Below are 21,018 nucleotides of genomic sequence, written 5' to 3'. Positions count from 1 at the left end.
TTGAAAATGATAAAACAACTTTAGTTTTTATAAAAAAAAGAAAAAAAAATGCTGAAAAGAATCAAGAAATCTTTAATAATTTTAATAATTTCAAATATTATAATAATTTTTTAGCATAAACAGTTTAATATCTTTTTGTAAGATTAATATATTAAAAATTATAATTTTATTTCAGAAAACATATGTCACCTTCATATGACCTCTACGCATTCATGTCAAAGAAATTAATTAAATCTTATACATCTCGCAAAAATTATTTGAATTCTTATCTGAAATCATTTTTTTAAATTATTTTTTTAATAATTTGCATTTATTAAAATTGAACATCTTGTATACGATAAATAAATTAAATATATTTAATCTATTTATTATAAATCATAAAAATTTATATCAATTCTAATAATTATGATAATTAAGATTTTTGATAATTTTTTATTGAAAGAAAAATTTGATAATGAAATCCACCATATGCTCTGAAATAAGAATAAACAAAATAAAAAATCTAAAATAAGATAGACGTTTAAAGATTTGTATTTAAAAATTTCTAACCATTGAACTGTCCTTGCAATAGATATTAGTGATATAAATAACACGAGAATAAAAAAAAACAAGATCAAAGAGACATCGTATCGAAGAACTGGTTATAAAGTCACAGTAGGAATAATCGTTTGACCAATTACTGGAGTCTGCATATGTTACGTAATAATCAACAGTCTACATGTAAGAAAACAAGCACCTGTATTGCATTTTCGATTCACAGCCTGTTGCGGAGTATCATTATTCTCGGATAAAGTTAATTTCCTCGCGGAATCTTTGATCAACAACTCAACAACTCTTTAAAATATGTATATTCAAAGCATCGTTATGCCGTTATATCTCCTTGGAACTTCACCATTTAAAGTGTAGAAAAAATAATGAAAAGATTATATAAATTATTTGACGTGCTGTTAACGAATTAATAAGTAAAATTATTTGAGGTATAATAAAGTATAATATATTTTTTTCTTTGAATAATTAGATTCATAAAATTTTTTTATACTTGAATTCGAAAGATGATAATGAGGAAATAAATAGTCACAATATATTATAAAATAATTACTATGAAAATTTTGAAGAAAATTTTTAATGAAATGAATTCTAATGATGATATTGATTAAAAATTCAAGTGAATATTCAATTCATATGAACAAATTTCCAAGTTGCAAGATTTAAGAACGAAAACATTTTTGTGTATAAAGTATAAAATCGTCCAACCACATGATATATATATCATAAATTCAAGATAAATGTTAATTACTGCTTAATGTTTTGTTTCTTCATACTTTCGTATTTCAAAAAATAATGAAATAAATTTCAATTTTATTCCGAGTAATAACAAACCCATCATATCAAGTAATGAAATATTATTAACTATTATCGAACGTATCTGAAAGTTATCTGTTTATTATTGATAATAATTGTTTATTATTGAAATATTTTTCATTCGAAAATTTTTATTGAAATTTTTAAATTAACTTAATTTTCTTGCAATAAAAAAGATAGAATTTTTATTTAATTTTGATTATGTTTTCTTTTATCATAATAATTTTTACACTTTATTTTGAATTATTTACGTAAGATAAATCTTGTATTTTTTCTTTGTATTAATTTAAATTATATTAATTTATAAAATTATTTAAAAACACTATAATGTTGAATATGTTGAATAAAATTCTTTTGCAAAGAGTTAATTTTAAAATAAAAATAAAATTAATTAAGAGTATTAAAGAGAATTTAACTAAATGTACTAAAAAAATTATTTTTGTATATGAATCATCGAGTCAAAATAATAAACATATTTATACGTATTATAAGCCGATTCTCTCAAAAGACTAAGAATATTTCGTTTTATTTTAAGATCTTATTTAATAATGCCTTTTCATAAAATACAATATTAACATCGTTCATCTCATAAAAGAATACGTGCAATGTAATCGGAATAAGAACATTGCGTATGACACACTCATGATTCATCTTATTCTTGCGACTCTTGTATTAAATGATTAATTAGAATCAAAAAGAAAGCATAATATCATGTAAGTTTTAATGAAAAATGACAAAAATAAAACGAGTTATACATATTATGTGCGTATCTAATTCTTTTTTATAACATTTTTTTCGAAATATGACGTTGGATTTATCAGATCATTTATATTATTAATCTCTTTTTAAATGAGTTTGATAATTTTGTCGATATTTACCACCAATAAAATTGAACAAAATATATTATTTGTATCAATAAGCAATATCATAATTTATAAATATACAATTTTTTATTTAATTGAACAATCTGCGCTTACGTAATAGAAAAAAATTGTGAACAAAAATTTATTAGTATTTAAGATTCAACAGATGACAATAATATATTTCAAAAATAGTTTTTTTTAAAATCAAAGTCATCTTTTTTAAATGGAATTTATGTTTTTTCTTTCTTTATTATATTTTAAAAGATATTAAGATAAATTCAAAAAAGATATTATATAATACTTTTATTAACGCAATACGAGATTTATAATAATGAAAATAATAATACTTCTCAAGCTCAGATTATTTGTGAATAATTTAAATTTGAAAACGATTGTTATTTTATAATGCTTTATATAATATAATAATATAATTGAATATTAAATGTAAAAAAAATCATATTTTCTTTTTATACATATTCAAAATGTCTTTCGTAATATTTTGTTCTTTTGTAAAACTTTCAAATTTTACTGTTTATTATATTATATAATAAATTGAATATATAGCACTATATATATATATGCTATAATAATCTCAATATTATTAATAATTTCAATATTATTAATTGTAAATATTTTCTCAAAAAATCAAATGAAAATCAATCAGGAGAATTGTTAATAATTTAATTTTGAAATATATTTAGTTAATATTATTTTTACTATTTCAAATCAAATATGTAATTGATTTGGAATTTTTAATATTTTATATATATTGTATACAATAAAATAAGAAAGAATGATCGTATGAACCTATTAAAAAATCACATTAATGATTCTTTTGTTTATAATTGAATGGCCATAAATAGCTAAAAAATTATGGTAAATATCATGTTAAATAGAATATTCTGCACATAATTTCTATAATTTTATATAATTCTATTTAATGTAAATTATGATGAAAATAGTTTTCTAAATTCATGATTCAAATTATACAAATCGTTATTAGCTTCATCTATAGATGAGAGATATCTCTCCTTATGCAATCCTGTTCATACGACACACTTTAAAGTATGGTTACAGTGGATGCGTTTTCTGACGATTTGTTATCCTAACGACTGCACTTGAAATATTTATAGGATAAATTCACGGAATATCTGAAGAACGAATCGCATAACCACTCTCATAAAAACCTATTTGTTTGATTCTTTCGAACGAAGTAAGAACATTAAAATCGTTAGAAAACACACTTACTGTAAATGCAGCTTTAAGCTTCTTTCACACGGCAATACTATTATCGTCGTATTTATATGATAAATACCAATTGCATACAAATTCAATAGAATCTTTCAAACGATCGCTATCTAAACTTATTAAGTATACATTTTTAAGTATAAACTTTTGTATACAGGATCAGTATCCATCGTATAAATATCACGAGATATTTATGTTGCCATGTGAAAAAGACCTTAAACAAGGAAAGGAATGTCATTTCATGCAAGAAGAAAGTTAACGAGGAAATATCGTATGTCTTAATTTTCCTTTTGATACGCTCTCGAATAATGGATAATCATTTGCTAAAAATAGCAAATTATAAAACTAAAATATTTTACGCAGTGATATATTCAAAAAGAATGAAGAATATTAAAAATTAATTCAAAAAAATCATAACGAATGATACCGTAGAGAAAGGGTTAGATAAAAAGATAAGCGAATTAATAAAGAATTATTAAAGCAATGATATGATTGCACGTTTGTAAAGAGGAGCTCCTTTTTTTTTTTTTTTTTTTTTGCTTTTCCGACTGTAGTAACCGAGGGCAGTAGCATAATCGGCAAGGCCACGCAATAAAGATGATTAGTCTTTGGGATGCGAGTGGTTTTCTTGTTTCCTTAAATGGCGTCTGCATAATGAGTCATCAGCCGCGTTATTTTCATGCCAATTGACGTAACAGACTCGCGGTTGGAACAAACAAAAGCAGTTTCCCTCCTCTTAGAGCAGAATGCACCAATCTGTGCATGCCCTCTCTTTCTCTTTTCTCTCCCATTTTTATCAAACCTGTAAAACACTGATGATAAGCGGTGAAACTACTAAAACTCCTAAAGAACAGTCAACGACATCATCTCGTATTGCACCGCTATTTATACTTGGCGAAACGCGCTTTAAAAGGCAAACGTCATCGGCAGGTATATCGCGAAGATAAGCCGAGAATTCACAAGAAACTAACATCTCTTCGAAGAAGTGTAATTTCTTGGAAATATATTTGCGCTATAATGATTATAGATATTGATCAAATCGAGGACAATATAAATACATAATATAGAAAAATTAAATAAAATATGATACATAATTTGATACAAGGATGTAATTAAGGATCTTTCCGCAAAAAGGGTTTTATGGTTTCTGAATTATTGCCATCTAAAAAAGTATTCTATATCATAATGTAATTACCAGATATTGATGAGATATCAATAAAAAAGCAATTTAGTACAGTTTTTAAATTATTTTATATAATAGGCAGATCCGTTTATCTCATTTAATAAAAAATATCTTTAATTAGAAAAAAGAATAATAAATTATTAAATTAATTATGTTTCGCTGTTTATTAAATGATTTTAAAAATTTTTTTCTTAACATCAAATCATAAAGCAATTTATTAATTTCCTTAAAATTGATATAAATAAACTATTCTCATCTTATAAGATTTTATATCGATATCGATAAAAAAAATAACACTTGAATCAACTTGTATGATTATTTGTTATTTGATATTTCTTTTGATAGTATTATAATCTTTTGAAAATTTCTTTTCATAAAATGCATTTAGTCTTGATAAAGAAAAAAAAATATTGAAAATTATTTAATATAATCAAAGAATAATTTATAATTTAATAAACAATTGAGAAGTTCTATGGAAAAAAATATATCTATATAAATTTTTGTTTCTTTCATATTATCAAATTTAGTATCATTTTTCTATTTTCTAATATAGAATTTTCTAATATCATAAAATTATATTAAAATTTCTTGATAATCGATTTCCTTGAAGACACATAACAAATTTTATTTGCTATTATTCACAATCAATTTAAAAAAAGATAATAAGATATTAAAATTGTAATCAAATGAATTTTGTAAATAAAATTTAATAATTGAAATTTAAAATTATAGTTTTTTAATTAAACTATCACTTTGAATAATTAATAAGAAAATTACTTTTTGAAAAATTTTCTCTTTCTAAATATTATTAGAGATAGATTACACATGTTGTTATTATTAGGTTAACACAAATATTGAAAATTTATAGATGCGGATATAGAAGTGCTTGGATACTGAAGATTTATTTTTAACAATTTCTTTAGAAAAAATTTGCGTATACGTATAAAGTATACATACGTTCATTCATACGTCAATTCATAAACGTAATTTATTCTTCGTTATGATATTAAACAAGAAAAGTTAATACTTAAACGAGAAAAGTTTTACTGTAATTTCCTCTTTTTACTGTTTCATCTATATTTTTTATCTTATTATCAACATAAATTTTAATTGTATCTATTCCATATTTATACTTTATTTCATTTTCAATCAATCTACTTGTTTTCAAATTATATATAATATATTAATAAATATTAAAATATTTATAATCAAATATAATAGAAAAATATTTTTAATAAAGAATTAAATTCTATTTTATATAGATCTAACTTGTAAAATAATTATTAATTATTTCAAATAATACTTTTAATAAGTAATATCTGACTTTTCTCTCAATACCATTTCATAGATTATATTAATAAAAAACAAAGAAATGACAAAAAAAACTCAAGAAAATATCTTGTATCATAATCAATTTACAAAGATATATCTTGAGATAATAATTAAAAAATTACTTGAAATATGATTAAAAAACAAAAATATATATAATAATAATAAAAAATTAAATGCTAACTACTAATATAATAAAGAAATAATTAAAAAAATAATTAAATAAAAAAAATATTCAAAAAAATTATTTTCTACCACAATCACTTTTCTACATGAGCATATTTTGAGTTAATAATTAATTTCATACAAAATAAATATTTAATTATACGAGAAGAAATAACATCGAAATAATAACGGTACCTTCATCAACTTAGCTAAACGTTCTATCATCAAAGAAGTTTGAGAAACGGTGACCTATTTGCCTTTCCTACCGTCTCTCTCTTTCTCTCTCTCTCTCTTTCTCACTCTTTCTGTCTCCATCCGAATCTTTGCTTCATTTTCACATCGAAGAATCTCGGAACGTGAGAAAATCAAGTCCCTTCTTTCCCGCCGCTTACCAGGTCATCTTCAAACTCGTCGTCATCGGTATCCGAGTCCGAGCGACCTCTCAGCTTTCGAACTTTCTTTTTCACCTCTTTCTTCACCACCCTCGTTATCACATTTTCCGGCTGCGTGCAATCATTCGTCGGTTGTTAAAGAAAATTTCTACCAAAAGTTACCAATCGACTCAACCGGACGCTGGACTAGCTTAACTATCTCTCTATGTACTGGGATATCTCGTCTACCGATTCGATAAATTAGCGATACATTCGTCGTTCTTTTAATTTTTATTGTTATGACTATATACAAGGTATTTCAACAGGATTTAGCCAGTCGATAGCTTTAAAACGGTATGTAATAAAAAAAAATTTTTTAAAGAAAAAATTAAATAGTTTTAATTTAATATTTTATATTTATATTTTGTATTATTTGGTATACTTGATTATTGGAAATATTTTCAGATCTTATCTTTAAGATCATCTCTATTATTTTTTTAAACGGAATATAAATACGTTATAAAATAAAAAAATGCATTGCATAAAAAATGTACAATTTCATTAAAAAAAATAAATCTTACAATCTTCTTTTTATTTCTATATTAAATACATGGACTATATTGAACTTTGCACTTGAAATTTATTTAATTTTACCTCACGAGAAATTATTTTTTTATTTTATCTTCTATCTTCAATAATTATTTAATGTATTTTTTTTGAAATTAGAATTTTTAAGATTCTTCCGATTTTCAACGAATATTATTTTATTTATTTATTTCTTTTTTATATTAGATATAATCAGATAATCAATCATTTATCATTTTATATTTGTATTTCTAATGAATATTCGAATTTAATTTCTCTCTTTTAATTTAATAAATATAACTCATTTAATTTTTATTGAAATTTTTAATTAATAAATTTCATAATCTTTCAACAATTGTCAAAAAGAATAATTCAATAATTATAAAATAAAAATTTAATATTTGATATTATAACTATTATTATAAGTTTAATATGTTAAATGTAATATTATTATTTGAATTTTTAAAATTCGGTTTTTTTGAAAAATATTCATTGAATCTAAAAAATGTACCATATTTCTTTTCTATGTATAATCAAAATATGTAATAAAATCATATAATTTTTCTATTATACTATGATTTCTACAAATTAAACAAAATAATAATACATATAGCTTTCATATATATTCATTTACATATATCAATGTAGTATGTACATTATTTACAATTGCAGATAACATAATTACGTTATTTAATCTTCATTTTTATTAACATTGAAAATAATAAATATAAACTCAAAATATTTTTTAAATACAATTCTAAAACATCATTAATTTAGAATTAATTTAAATTAAATTTCAAAAATAAAATTCAAAATCAAATGATTATTTAATAATTGAAATAAAAAAAATTACAATCTAAATCTACTATCTTTCAATTTTTCTATTGATGCTACAAAATAATTATAAATAATTATTGATTTTAATTTATTATATATTAAGCCATTAATAACTATTCAATGTAAACTTTAATGTAAATTTATCCGTAAAAAAATTAAAAAAATATATTTTTCTTACAAAATAAAACGCGGATGTAATTGCGCGTAATTAATCATATTCAATTAAGTCTACATAAAATAGAAAAAAATAACAACTCTTCGGATGAAAAATTTCAAGATTACTACAAACGGATCTTATATTGTAAAAGATAATTTTATATAATAAATACGTGTTATAAACGGTTTTTCCAATCTCAATCATCGAGTCAAATCGAATTTCACCTGGCGACCACATGTCGTTCTACAAGTTTCTAATTTTCCACTGGAAATTACGTTTGTGTGTATATATATATATATAAATCCTGTTCTAGGAATGAAAACAAGGAAAAAAGAAAAAAATAATGATTCGAAATGTTGTAGTCGCCTAAAATTGATTACGTTTGGTCGGTTCGCAAAAATGTTGAAAGAAAAAACGATAAAGAAACAATAAAGGTATACGCGACTGTGTCAAGGTGAAGGCGCGTCTCATCAACCACTTGGTGAAAGCAAATGGAACATCCATTTGATTGTAACTGTTCTTTCAAATCATGTGTTGGAAATCTGGATATTAAATTCTATTTTAAAAAAAATTAATATCCAAATTTTTATGCAAATTTATTATTTTTATCAACATAAAGAAAAATAAATCTATATAAAAATTGCTTTCAAATTGCTTTTCTCTAAATATTAAGACATATATTTTATTATAGATATTTTAAGTGTTTTTTCATTATATTCATTTTACACATTTTTATATTTTTAAATTTTTCATAAATATATAAATATCAGCAATCAAATAATATTTTCTAAATAAATATATAATAATAAATTATTGAAAAAATCATTTTTCATAATTACTTTCCTAATATATATATATATATATATATATGTATATATATATATATATATATATATATATATATATCTTTTAAAAACTATTTATTGAAATGTGAATCATAAAATATCTCGAGTTGAAAAGGGAAATACATATTATATTTTTATATTAAAATCTAAAATATAATAAAATATATATTTTTAGATAATTGAAAATTTGAAAATAAAAATTTTAAAAATCTTAATTTGAATATTTTTTCTATCTATTATTGTAATTTATGATAAAATGATGTGAATAGTTCAATCAGTTTGAATTCTAATTTATATGCAAAAATTAAAAAAATTATTTATGTAAAACAATTTTTAAAAAAATATTTTTAGTTATATTTAATTTTTATGAACTAATATAAAATTATTAATGTACACTATAATGATTAAATAGTATTCTAATTATATATTCATTTCAAAAAAATATAAAATTAATTATAAACCATATATTATAAAAAGTAAAAATATTTTTTTAAAAAAAAAATAAAAATTATTGAATGATGTTATAAGATCAACTGTAAAGTTGAACGTAGTCATACATAGTGAGCCTACAAAAGTCGATGACATCAGCATCCGCCGTCACATCTCTACCTAGGTCACTTTTTTTTTATCATGATGACAAATTTCTAAATCTAATCTTTATCAATTGTGTTTTAAAAAAAAATAATGAGAACTTTTATATACATAATAAAATATAAAATAGCTAAATAATTTCCTTTATGAAAATTTATCTCGTAAAAGCAATTATATTATTATTTCTAAATAATAGTGTATTTATTATTATCTATACGAAGCAATAAATATTTAGCATTTATGCTATACAGAATATGTTTCACATTAAAGCAACTACAAAAGCTTTCATATATTTGCAAATTTGCTCAATTTTATATAAAAGAGAACAATTATAGGAAATAAGTAATAATTAATTGTAATAATCATCCTACCTTCTTGTATAATTTTATCCATGTTAAATCACCCTTATTGTCCGTGTATTGAAGTCCGAAAAACCACACCTCACGCAATCCGATCGTTTTTACAACTTGATCAAAGAGTTGTTTTCCTGTAGTCGTCTGCTGGATCGCGAACTCCAGTTCGGCGTCCATCGTCGTCACCCTCACATTCATCTTCACATACAAGAAAAGAAACAAGAATTAGTAATATAAAATTTAAAATAAATAATATTATTCGATAGAGAAAAGAACACCACTTTTAATTCTTTTCGTGATATAGAATATAAATTTTTTTCTTAAAAACGAATAAAAATTTAACAAGAGCACTAAAAATTATGATTTTAAATTATATTTTTTTGCAAATATCATTTAAAATAAATTCGAAAAAATCAGAACAGAATAAACGCTTACCATTTTAGCACCAGCAACCATGGCTACGATGATACGAGAACGTAAACGCAAATTCAAATGAGATCAAAACCGTTAAAACGATCTATGTCGATAAATGCTTACTTATTGCAGGTCAGAACACGAATAATTCGAATAGTGCACTGTAAATTTATAGATGTATTGTTCAAATTAGATAAACACTGAATATCACAAAACTTAACCGCTTAACTGTCGACTTATGCCGGTCTCAAGTCATACAATGAGCTAAGGGGCAAGTGCAGCCGGCAGCGTCTTTCCCCCCACTTTTCTCCTTTAAAGCAGTGCATCGTTGTTCTTCTCTTTTCGAATCATAGGTAGAATTTGTAAGAGAAAAAGAGAAGAACGAAAATGATCACGTGAGGAAGCCGGTGCGCGTAGCCATAGCCAATCAGCGTTTAGTTAAAATACCGGGTGTACAAAAGGAATTAACTTTTCAATAACGGTTCATATTCACCGACATAAATGGAGTTTTTAAAAAATTATAAAATACTATAAAATAATTATTTAAATATCTATGTAATATGTAATTTATAAATTTAATATTTTAGTTTAATTAGTTTTTCTTATATAATAATTATAAAATAATTATTGCAATTTATAATTGATATATAAAACTATTGATATATAAAACTATACAAAATATTACTTTATATACTCTATTATTATCCATTATCTATTATCTATCTTATACTTTATTCTTCTTTTGATTACATTTTTTATTTTTGTGTAATTATTGAAAATTAAATTTATTAAAGTTTCATATTCAAATTAATATATTTATTCATTTATAAATTTTATTATTTTTGTATATATAATTTCTGTATATATAATTATATTATATGTAATATATATTAAATAATTTAACTATTTTTAACTTTTAAGAATAATTTTTTATTCCTATAAATTACACAAAATTATACAAAATTATATTTGTTATTGTGTATTTTTAACACAAAATAAAATTTAAAATAAAATTAATAAATATAATAATTTAATTTTTTTAAATAATTTATTGCATTTCATAAAATATATATACATACCGTTTTCGGCATATTGGCACTTTTGTTTTTTCGTGTCAAACAACGAAAATGTAATCAATCTGTAACAAAAATTAATTGTAATTATATAATAAAATATATATTAATAGTAAATTGTAAAATATTAGATCAATATCAAGAAAAAATAAAATTGAAAAAGCTAAAAAAGTGTTCCAAAATATTATAAATGCTATATTTGAGAAAATGTCACATTTTTATATATTTTTTAAACACTACTTTTAAAATTTATTTTTTTTATAAAATGAATATTATTTTATAGTAATATTTTTTATAAAACTTTTTACAAAATATATATTTAATAGATATTTAACTAGTTGCAAATAACTAATAGTAATTAATGACAATTATTGATACTAATGAAAAATAACAAGATCATTACTAAAAATTAAATTCTCACAACTGATTAATTAGAATTTACTACAAAATTCTTGTCAACAAAAAAAGAAGTAGCACATTCACAGTTAAGAATTGCATACAAGTCTCCATATTGGAAGAAGAGACAGGTTACAATGTAAATCCGCGTGACCGACATCCGCTCGTAGCAAGGAGTGCCTGCGCACTGTGTCTAGCATTCCCCTTTTATCTAGGACTACTACGTTCGTTGAACCATTGATATCTCCTAACTTTTTGTTAATACCGGTAAAAAAGCTTTGTACGATGTATATGTCTAACTTTTTACGAAATATAGAGATAGAAAGTATCTATTAATAAAGTTTCCATTTCCGACTACTGCGTTCGAAGTCCAAAATACTCATCACAAAATCTCTGTTTATGTGAATGGTTAAAGCAGCTTTTGCGAATACTGCGCAAATTTAATATTTTTATTTTGACCTCAAGCATAATTTTACAAAAAATAATTGAATGAATATGATCAAATTTAAAATATTTGAATGAAAAAAAAATTTTTAAAAAATATGTAAAAATTTTGTACATTAAAAACGTTCACATAACCAAAGTGATGATGATGAACAAAGAAAATGTTATGATGAAAAATGAAATCACTTTCAAGGTTGCTCATTAACACGAAATATATACAATTTCAATAATGTACAGTAATTTATAGTAATATATATAGTAAATAGTAATTTACACAAAGGTTATATACCTTTATTTCATAAATATTAAATACATTGTCATAATTTACGTAAAATCAACAAAATAATTTTATATGTATACTAACATAATATATAAATCAAATTTTAAATAAGATACCAAAATATTTTTTAATTAATAAAAAAAAAGTTATAGGAAAAAACTTTTGCATACTCATATATTGTGTAAAGTAGTGTAGCTAATTGCTGAGGTTAGCTAGAAATGCGTAGGATTAACAGAAACGTAAGCTTCTGTATTCTATCGTCTCATTTTACTTTAAAGGAAAAAATGATTGCTAAATAGTATACGAGATTAGATATTTTATATTGAAATTATAGTAGTATTCATATATCGATAATTGCAACATTGAATTACTTGAATATTTTATTCTATAATGAATAATTATTTATCTACATTTACAGAATCTTTATTTTCATGACGTGTTTACTGCATGGTCCTTCATACGAAAAAAAGGTTGGGATGTAGTATGTCACCTTCAATAAATAAAATTATAAAGCAAATATGTTTGCAAAACTATTATATAAATATAATACATAAAATTGAAATGTCAGTCATGAATGAGAAATGTATTCATATTAGAAATTATTCAAGGCTATTATCAGATAACTTATAATTTAAAGAAATAACCTATATATAGTTAGTAAGCAAAAAATTTTCAAAAAAAATGAAAAGCAAATATATCTATTATTATAAAAATATTAATATTGAAACATATGATACTTTAAAGACAATTAAAAAACAAACTATTCTAAAATTTATATAAAATGTATATCTACTTAATATACTGAATTAGAATTCAGTATATAAAACTTACATTATTGTGATTATAAGATATAAATTCTACGATACATGTGCCACACATTCACAGTAGGCCAGTGGCACTTACACTTGCACTATGCCCGTTAAAGAAAATGACAGGAAATTGTACGATCCACACCCAAAAATCTCGTCACGTTCGGACAATACTGACACCTCACTGATAATATGGCTGCCGCCTGCCCACCCGCTCGCTTAATTTTCTTAAAAAGGAGGGATAAATCATGAACTATGCAGATAAGATAGATGAAATAGTCTATTATAAAATAGCAATTCAATACTAAATACAATCAAAGAATATATTATATTTTTTCCCCAAATTTTTTAATAATTTTATCATATTTAATATTTGTATTTTTATTTTTCATTAAATTATTTACTTTTAATTTTAATATATTATAACTTTTTCAGTTTCTAAATTTTTTTATTAAAATTTACTAGATGTAACAGAAAAAGTATATATATATATATCCTTCATATTTAAAATTAAATTGCAAAATTTTATAAATATAAACTTTATAATATATTATAAAATTTTATAATAATTTATTATTTGTTTTTATTTTAATGTTTGTAAAAAATTATTTATATAAAAATAATTAATGTTAAATTATATACATTTATATTTGTAAAGCAAAAAATATAAAATTACTATGTAATTGTTGTTTTTAAATATAATATATAAGTATTTTTTTGCATTTTTATCAATCTAAAAATATCATTATTCATTCTTTATTACCTCTTTTATATATCAAATGAATATTTTTATATAAATTTTATTATTATTTCATAAATTTAATGCTCTGTTTTGATATTGTATATAAAATTTTGTCATTCTTAAGATTGTGATCTTATGGTATTGAATGTTCGTAAGAATGAAGATTTTTACATTTGCAAATAAATTATAGTATATTCTAAGTTTCTAGTATTTATATTTAAGTGTTGAAACACTGTATTCACAAGAAATGTAAGTAAATGGTAAAATTATGATAGTAAAATTGTAATAGTGATATATCATTTTACTATAAAAATAAATTCTTATCGACTTACAAGTGAAATTTGCTGCATTTCATTTCTTGTTCATTCCTTCATTTTTAATTTGTTATTTTTTAAATCCATTAAATACCATCATAATCTAAACTATTTAATATCAAATATCTTTCATTTCTCTTAACCTAATTTGATAAAATTCTGCTTATGACAAGAAAAACAGGTACAATATAGTTTAATGTAATATTGATTTTAACTTAATATATATTTGCACAATCATCTTTAATGCAAATTAAATTTTTTCAGATTTCAATTAGAGACGATAAATTGAAATATTTATCTCTAAATTGAATTTTATATATAATTTAATTTTATTCGTCTTTTTACTTTAAATCAAAACAAAATTTTAAATGATGATAATGATATATCTTTTTTAAAGAAATATAATAATATCAAAATAATGTTTTTATTATAAATATTGTATATTTAAAGTTTTAAATAAGAAAAAATAAGAGAATTTAAAAGAGAATGTGTTATTTTTAGGATGTACCACATGTTTTTCATAAATAGCATATCCCATCCACACTTCTGATGCTTTCAGTATGAGAGAAATAGAAAAATATGGTTAGTTACTGATACCTGTTTTATCCCAAATATTATCATAAACATTAATTATTACTTTTTTATTACTTGCAATATAATATTACAAAAAGTATGTACATATAAGCATGCATATCATTTATTTTAAATCTATCAAATTCAGTTTCATTTTTTTTTTTAAATTTTTATATTTTTATATTTTTTTCATACTATGTATGAATAAAATAAAATAAACTATAGCATATAATATAAATAATATAATTTCTGTTACACATAAAAGATAATTGATTTAATCATAATATAATTCATTTGATTTTGGTTTAATTATTATATCATAATAATATGAAATTTTTATTAATTATATGATATAAAAAAATTAGTTTAATAAGATATTAAAATAATTGAAAAAATTATCTTTTGAACATAAAAAAAATATGTAATATAAATAATGAATTATTTTATTATTTACATTGATTGTAATGTATATAAAAAATACAAATACTAAGCAAGAAAAAATATTTATTTTATATTATTATTTGTGTAGGCAAACTGGAATAAAAAGCGACGTTTGGCCAGCGAGCCTGTTATAGCAGTGGAATATCCTTTACATAAAAAAAAAGATATGTTTTGTTGGGGTAGTACTATACATGGGGAATTAGGTTTGGGTGGTATAGAAGATGAAAATATTTTGATTCCCCGTGAACTTGATTTTAAAAAAGCTGCAGAAATACAGCAAAGTAAACTTATTTATAAAATCATATATTTATATATATATATTTTTGTTTTATTATTTATATTTTTAAATAATTTTTCTTTATAGTTGCATGTGGTGAAAATTATACAGTAGTTATTACTCAAATTGGTGAAATATATTCATGTGGGAATAATGACTATGGACAACTTGGTCATGAAAAAGGAAGAAAAAGATTACGTAAGTAAAAAATATAAATAATCAAATTAGATTTATATTAAATTAAATTAATTCTATATTTAGAATTGATACCTGGATTGGATGCATTTGTATTCAAAAAAGCAGCTTGTGGAGCATATCATACTTTAGCAATAAATGAATGGGGACAATTATTTAGTTGGGGATCTAATACTGAAGGTCAACTAGGTAAAGTTATTTGTAAATATTAAAAAGTTATTCATAGATATTATATTTAAAAGTTTTTATTTGTTATTTTTTTATGTTTATATTTTATAATTTTATTATAGGTTTAAATTCCAAAAATTTTATGGAATCTTCACCACGTATGGTAAAAACTTTAGGAACAAGTGTAGTAGTACAAATAGCTTGTGGAATGAAACATGCATTTGCATTAACAAATAATGGAGAATTATATAGTTGGGGTTCTAACAGTGAAGGGCAACTTGGTTTAGGTACTGATATTAAATATGAAATAAAGCCCAAATTTATCAGTGCCTTTATTGGAATTCCTATTGCCTTTATTGCCTGTGGAGGATATCATAGCATAGCTATATCAAAATCAGGTACTAAGATATGAAATACATAAAAAATCATTTTTATAATAATGAAAATAATTAAATTTTTAGGAGCTGTATTTGGTTGGGGAAAAAATACATTTGGTCAATTAGGACTAAATGATACACAAGATAGAAATTTACCATGTCAGTTACAAACATTACAAAATGCAAAAATATGTTATGCAGCTTGTGGAGAAGAATTTTCTGTATTTTTAACAGTAGTAAGTATTTCAATTGTTGAAAAAATAACTTTATTAATAATATCATTTAACATTTAAATTAGGATGGTGGAGTATTTACATGTGGTGCTGGAATGTATGGTCAATTAGGACATGGAAGCAATAGTAATGAAATTTTACCTCGTCAAGTGATGGAACTTATGGGTAGCACAGTTACACAAGTATGTTATACAAAAATAGTTTTATATCTTATATCTAATAATATGTTTATATTATTAAATATTTAATTTTAAGATTTCATGTGGTAAAAGACATACTTTGGCATTAGTACCATCAAGAGGTAGAGTTTATGCATGGGGTTTAGGTGGTGCAGGACAATTAGGTAATCATTCTACTCGAAGTGTAACAACTCCACAAGTAGTACATGGTCCATGGATTGCACCAAATGGTTCAACAATAATGGATGTTAATAAGCAATTCAATTCTCGTACAATTGGTTATATTGTTAAACATATTTTTACTGGTGGAGATCATTGTTTTGCCACAGTAATTTCACAGAATGTAAATATTTTTACCATAAAGTTTCTTACAACAAATTTTCTTACAACTACAAATAAAATATATATGAATGTAATTTATTAATGATAGTAATGTATATAATATAATATATTATATTCAATTGCTTTCAGGATATTGTAAAACCAGATGATTGTAGAATACTAGAAACCACTTCTCAAATTCTTACAATAACTGAAGATCAACTAATGGCATGTCAACGAGTTCTGCCAAATTCATCTATTGATCATGAACTTATGACGTGAGTAGAAAAGTTAGTACTTAAAGCTATTTTAGATGTGTAGAATTCATTGAATTTTTTTAAATTTATTTTTTCAATTGATAATGAAAAATTATGATTTTGCTTTTTTTTATTACATACAAATAGTAATATAAATTATAAATTTTATGAATTAATATACTTATAGATATTTAGAAACTGTATTTAAAAGTTTATCTTGTGTAACTGGATCATTCTTACTTAAAAATGATGCTCATTATGGATGTTCAAGTAAGCATCATGGGGTGGATCTTGATCAAGCTAGTAGATTATTTGGAATTATTAGAGAGTTGGATAACAAGACAATTCAAGAATTGGTATATAAGAAATATAGATTTTACGAAATATTATTATATTTGAAATTGCAACAAATTTATTATTCTTTTTTCAGATATTTACTTGCATAATAGACAGTTTGATTCCTTCCTTTGTTAATTTATCATCTAAAATAATTTGTACGGAATCTTTAAGAATCTATTTAATATTACCTTTATATCATGGTTTTGTAAATCCTCTTAATTGTAATTCATTGCATAAGCCATTCTGCAAAGCTGTTTTAGCATTAAAGCCAGAGATTCTTAAAACTGTTACAAGTTGGTGGCTTAAGACACCGCCCCATTATTTTGAGAGATTAGTTAGAGTTCATAAATCAGTCGTTTTACATTATGTAAAACAGTTTAAATTAAATAAGGTAATATTCAAGAGTTATTTATTTTATCATTATAAAAATAAATAATTAATACATCTTAAAAATTGTTATATAGGCTATATCATGGGATATGACATTGCAAGTTATCTTAGATTCTTTACATTTATTAAATAAATTGAATAATGAAGGCGATGAAGGCAATAAAGTACCTTATTCTACATTTCATTTACCAGAATTAATAGAACTTATAGATATAAGAACTGATTATATAAAATGGATTTCAGAAAAAGAATCTTTTTCTGTATGTTATGCATATAATACTTTCTTAATTTTCTTAATTTTTTATTATAATATTTTCTTATTAAATTTTTGATGCAGTAAAATTCTTTTAATTGAATATTTATAATTTATTTACATAATCTTTTTTCAGTGCCAAAAAGTATTCTGTAATTATCCTTTTCTTCTTGATGCAAATGCTAAAATTATACTTCTTGAAACGGATCAAGCTATTCAGGTAATAAAAATAGAAGTTTGTATTAAATAAATTTATATATTTTTTATATTAAATTAACTTATCTGTATTAGATGCAATCTGCAATGAATGAAGCAGCAACCTTAGCTGTAATGAATCAAATGTTTTTTGATCCATTTTCTATACCACATCATAATCAGTTTGTAATATTGAATGTTTCACGGGAAAATATTGTTGCTGATACTTTACGAGAATTGTCACAATATAATTCTAGTGATTTAAAAAAGCCTCTTCGAGTGAGTATTAGTACATAATTTTATTCCAAATACTTTATTTATAAGACACAACTCATAAAGTTACTTTATAAAGGTAAAATTTCATGGTGAAGAAGCAGAAGATGCAGGTGGAGTTAAAAAAGAATTTTTTATGTTATTACTAAGGGAAATTTTAGATCCTAAATATGGCATGTTTAAACAATATGAAGAAACTAGAATTATATGGTTTAGTGAAGATTCACTTGAAGATGAAAATATGTATTTTTTAATTGGAATCCTTTGTGGACTAGTTATCTATAATTTTATTATTATTGATTTGCCATTTCCATTAGCTTTATATAAGAAATTGTTACATGAACCAGTTGGTTTAATTGATATGAAAGATATGTCACCAGTACTTGCCAAGTAAATTATATTTTAATTATAAATCTCTATTTTATGTTTTATACTTTATTATATCTTTCTTTTTTAATTTAAAATGAATTTACAAAATAAATTTGTCAAAATATATATAATGTATATAATATATAATATTTTTAATAATTATTTAATATAATCAATATTATTTTAGAAGTATGCAAAATATATTAGATTATGAAGAAGCAGATTTTGAAGAAGTTTTTGGTTTACATTTTGAAATAGTTAGAGAAGTATTTGGTGAAAAGAAAATATATGAACTCATACCTGATGGTAGTAAAGTTCCTGTTACATGGAAAAATAAGTATGCATATTTTTTTAATTCTTTGTTTTATGTTCTTATTTTAAACATTATATTTTAATGAAATTATTTCTGTTTACAGAAAACAATTTGTTGATTTGTATGTAGATTATACATTAAATAAATCTGTAGATCTTCATTTTCAAGCATTTTATAAAGGTTTTCATAAAGTTTGTGGTGGTCGTGTATTGGAATTATTTCATAGTTATGAACTTATGGCTGTAGTAGTAGGAAATGAAGATTATGATTGGGAAGAATTAGAAAAGAATGCAGCATATAAAGAAGGATACACAAAAGATAATCCTACTATTGTATTATTTTGGCAAGTATTTCGTGAACTTCCATTGGAAGAAAAGAAAAAATTCTTACTATTTTTAACAGGAAGTGATAGAATACCTATACAAGGCATGAAAGCAATCAAAGTAAGTCGTTTCATATGTTTTATTTCATATTATTTAATATAGTATTATAATATTTTTTATTTTAGATTACAATACAACCAATGAATGATGAACGTTTATTACCTGTTGCTCATACGTGTTTTAATTTACTTGATCTTCCTCGATATCAAACTCGAGAAAGATTACGATATAAATTATTACAAGCAATTCAACAAACTCATGGCTTTTCATTAGTATAAACTTACTATTGTAATCATGCCATATATAACTCTATCTCAGGCTTAAATTGAAATTTTACTTATATTGAAAAATTATAAATCATTCTATACTTTTTTAGAGGCTATATATCTGAGTGGTTAAATGGAAAAATTTATATTATTGTTATTCTATTTTTCTACGATTTATTTAATCTAAATCTAATTAATAATATTTTGTAATCATGATTGTACAAGGAATAGATATATATTTCAAAATGTAAACAACTGGTTCAAAAAATAATATGCAAATGTTATATTATGTTATTTAAATATTATTCAAATAGGATTTACTAAATTTTTAATTTTATAATTTTATTAATGCTTTATTTTAAATAAAATAGTATTTAAAATTATTATATTATATTTAGATTTCAAAAAAGAGATGAACTCAGGGAAAATTATTAGTAAATATGTAAAAAATATTTGTTAATAGTTTAATTTTTAAAAATTAAAAATACAATTAAATTATTTTAATTGTATTAATTATTTGATAAAAAACTTGCACGACAGTGTTAAGAAGTTATTCTGTACATGACAAAAGTTTATTTAAATTATAAAAAAATGAAAATTATTATTAAAATTTATTTAAATAATTTATTGCTTTACTTTAGAATAAACATAATAAATAAATAGAAATATGATTTATTCCAAAACTGGATGTCATTCTATAAATTGTATAAAACAATTTATACACTGTTAATAAATAAACACATTCACAAAACAAAACCAATATAACAACATATTTGTGAAGTAAAAAAATTTTATCTTATATTCATGTTGTATCTTGAAATAAATTTTATTAAAAAAAAAAAATTATATAATAAT

General features: G+C 22.3%; 2 protein-coding genes across 13 annotated transcripts in view; one reads left to right on the top strand and one right to left on the bottom strand.

Annotated features, from left to right (window-relative positions):
• The window catches only part of Moe (moesin), a 28,804-nt gene extending 15,286 nt beyond the window's left edge, over positions 1–13,518 (bottom strand). For 2 of the 9 annotated variants that reach the window (XM_086910147.1, XM_012485514.3), the window contains exons 1-3: positions 13,328–13,518; positions 11,383–11,441; positions 9,908–10,087 (exon numbers count right to left, since the gene is read on the bottom strand). In XM_086910147.1, coding sequence (XP_086766273.1) covers positions 9,908–9,929 — 22 coding nt within the window. In that variant the 5' untranslated portion in view covers positions 9,930–10,087; positions 11,383–11,441; positions 13,328–13,518. Of the gene's footprint in view, positions 1–6,542; positions 6,648–9,907; positions 10,088–10,324; positions 10,618–11,382; positions 11,442–11,797; positions 12,070–13,327 lie in introns of those variants that run through there. The other 7 variants (XM_086910142.1, XM_086910144.1, XM_086910143.1 and 4 more) reach the window with 6 other exon arrangements.
• Positions 13,519–14,155: 637 nt separating this feature from the next.
• Herc4 (HECT and RLD domain containing E3 ubiquitin ligase 4) lies at positions 14,156–21,017 on the top strand. 4 transcript variants are annotated; one of them, XM_086910140.1, is made up of 19 exons: positions 14,160–14,296; positions 14,863–14,943; positions 15,464–15,656; positions 15,740–15,850; positions 15,914–16,036; positions 16,138–16,413; positions 16,477–16,628; positions 16,691–16,807; positions 16,881–17,147; positions 17,276–17,403; positions 17,570–17,738; positions 17,813–18,112; positions 18,186–18,371; positions 18,501–18,584; positions 18,656–18,838; positions 18,912–19,222; positions 19,389–19,538; positions 19,618–19,957; positions 20,023–21,017. In XM_086910140.1, exons 2-19 carry the CDS (start codon positions 14,941–14,943, stop codon positions 20,173–20,175), a joined length of 3,246 nt encoding a protein of 1,081 aa, XP_086766266.1. In that variant the 5' UTR covers positions 14,160–14,296; positions 14,863–14,940; the 3' UTR covers positions 20,176–21,017. The 4 variants fall into 4 exon arrangements, with proteins under 4 accessions (XP_012340963.1, XP_086766266.1, XP_086766265.1 ...); XM_086910139.1 differs by lacking the exon at positions 14,160–14,296 and adding an exon at positions 14,303–14,542; XM_012485509.3 differs by lacking the exon at positions 14,863–14,943 and having other exon boundaries at positions 14,156–14,296.
• The last annotated feature ends 1 nt before the right edge of the window (position 21,018 follows it).

Source organism: Apis florea, unplaced genomic scaffold (assembly GCF_048593485.1).
Source record: "Apis florea isolate Af1SG1 unplaced genomic scaffold, ASM4859348v1 contig_3170_pilon, whole genome shotgun sequence".
NCBI lineage: Eukaryota > Metazoa > Arthropoda > Insecta > Hymenoptera > Apidae > Apis > Apis florea.
Note: the sequence above shows the minus strand (reverse complement) of the source record. Positions and strands in the feature narration are given on the sequence as shown.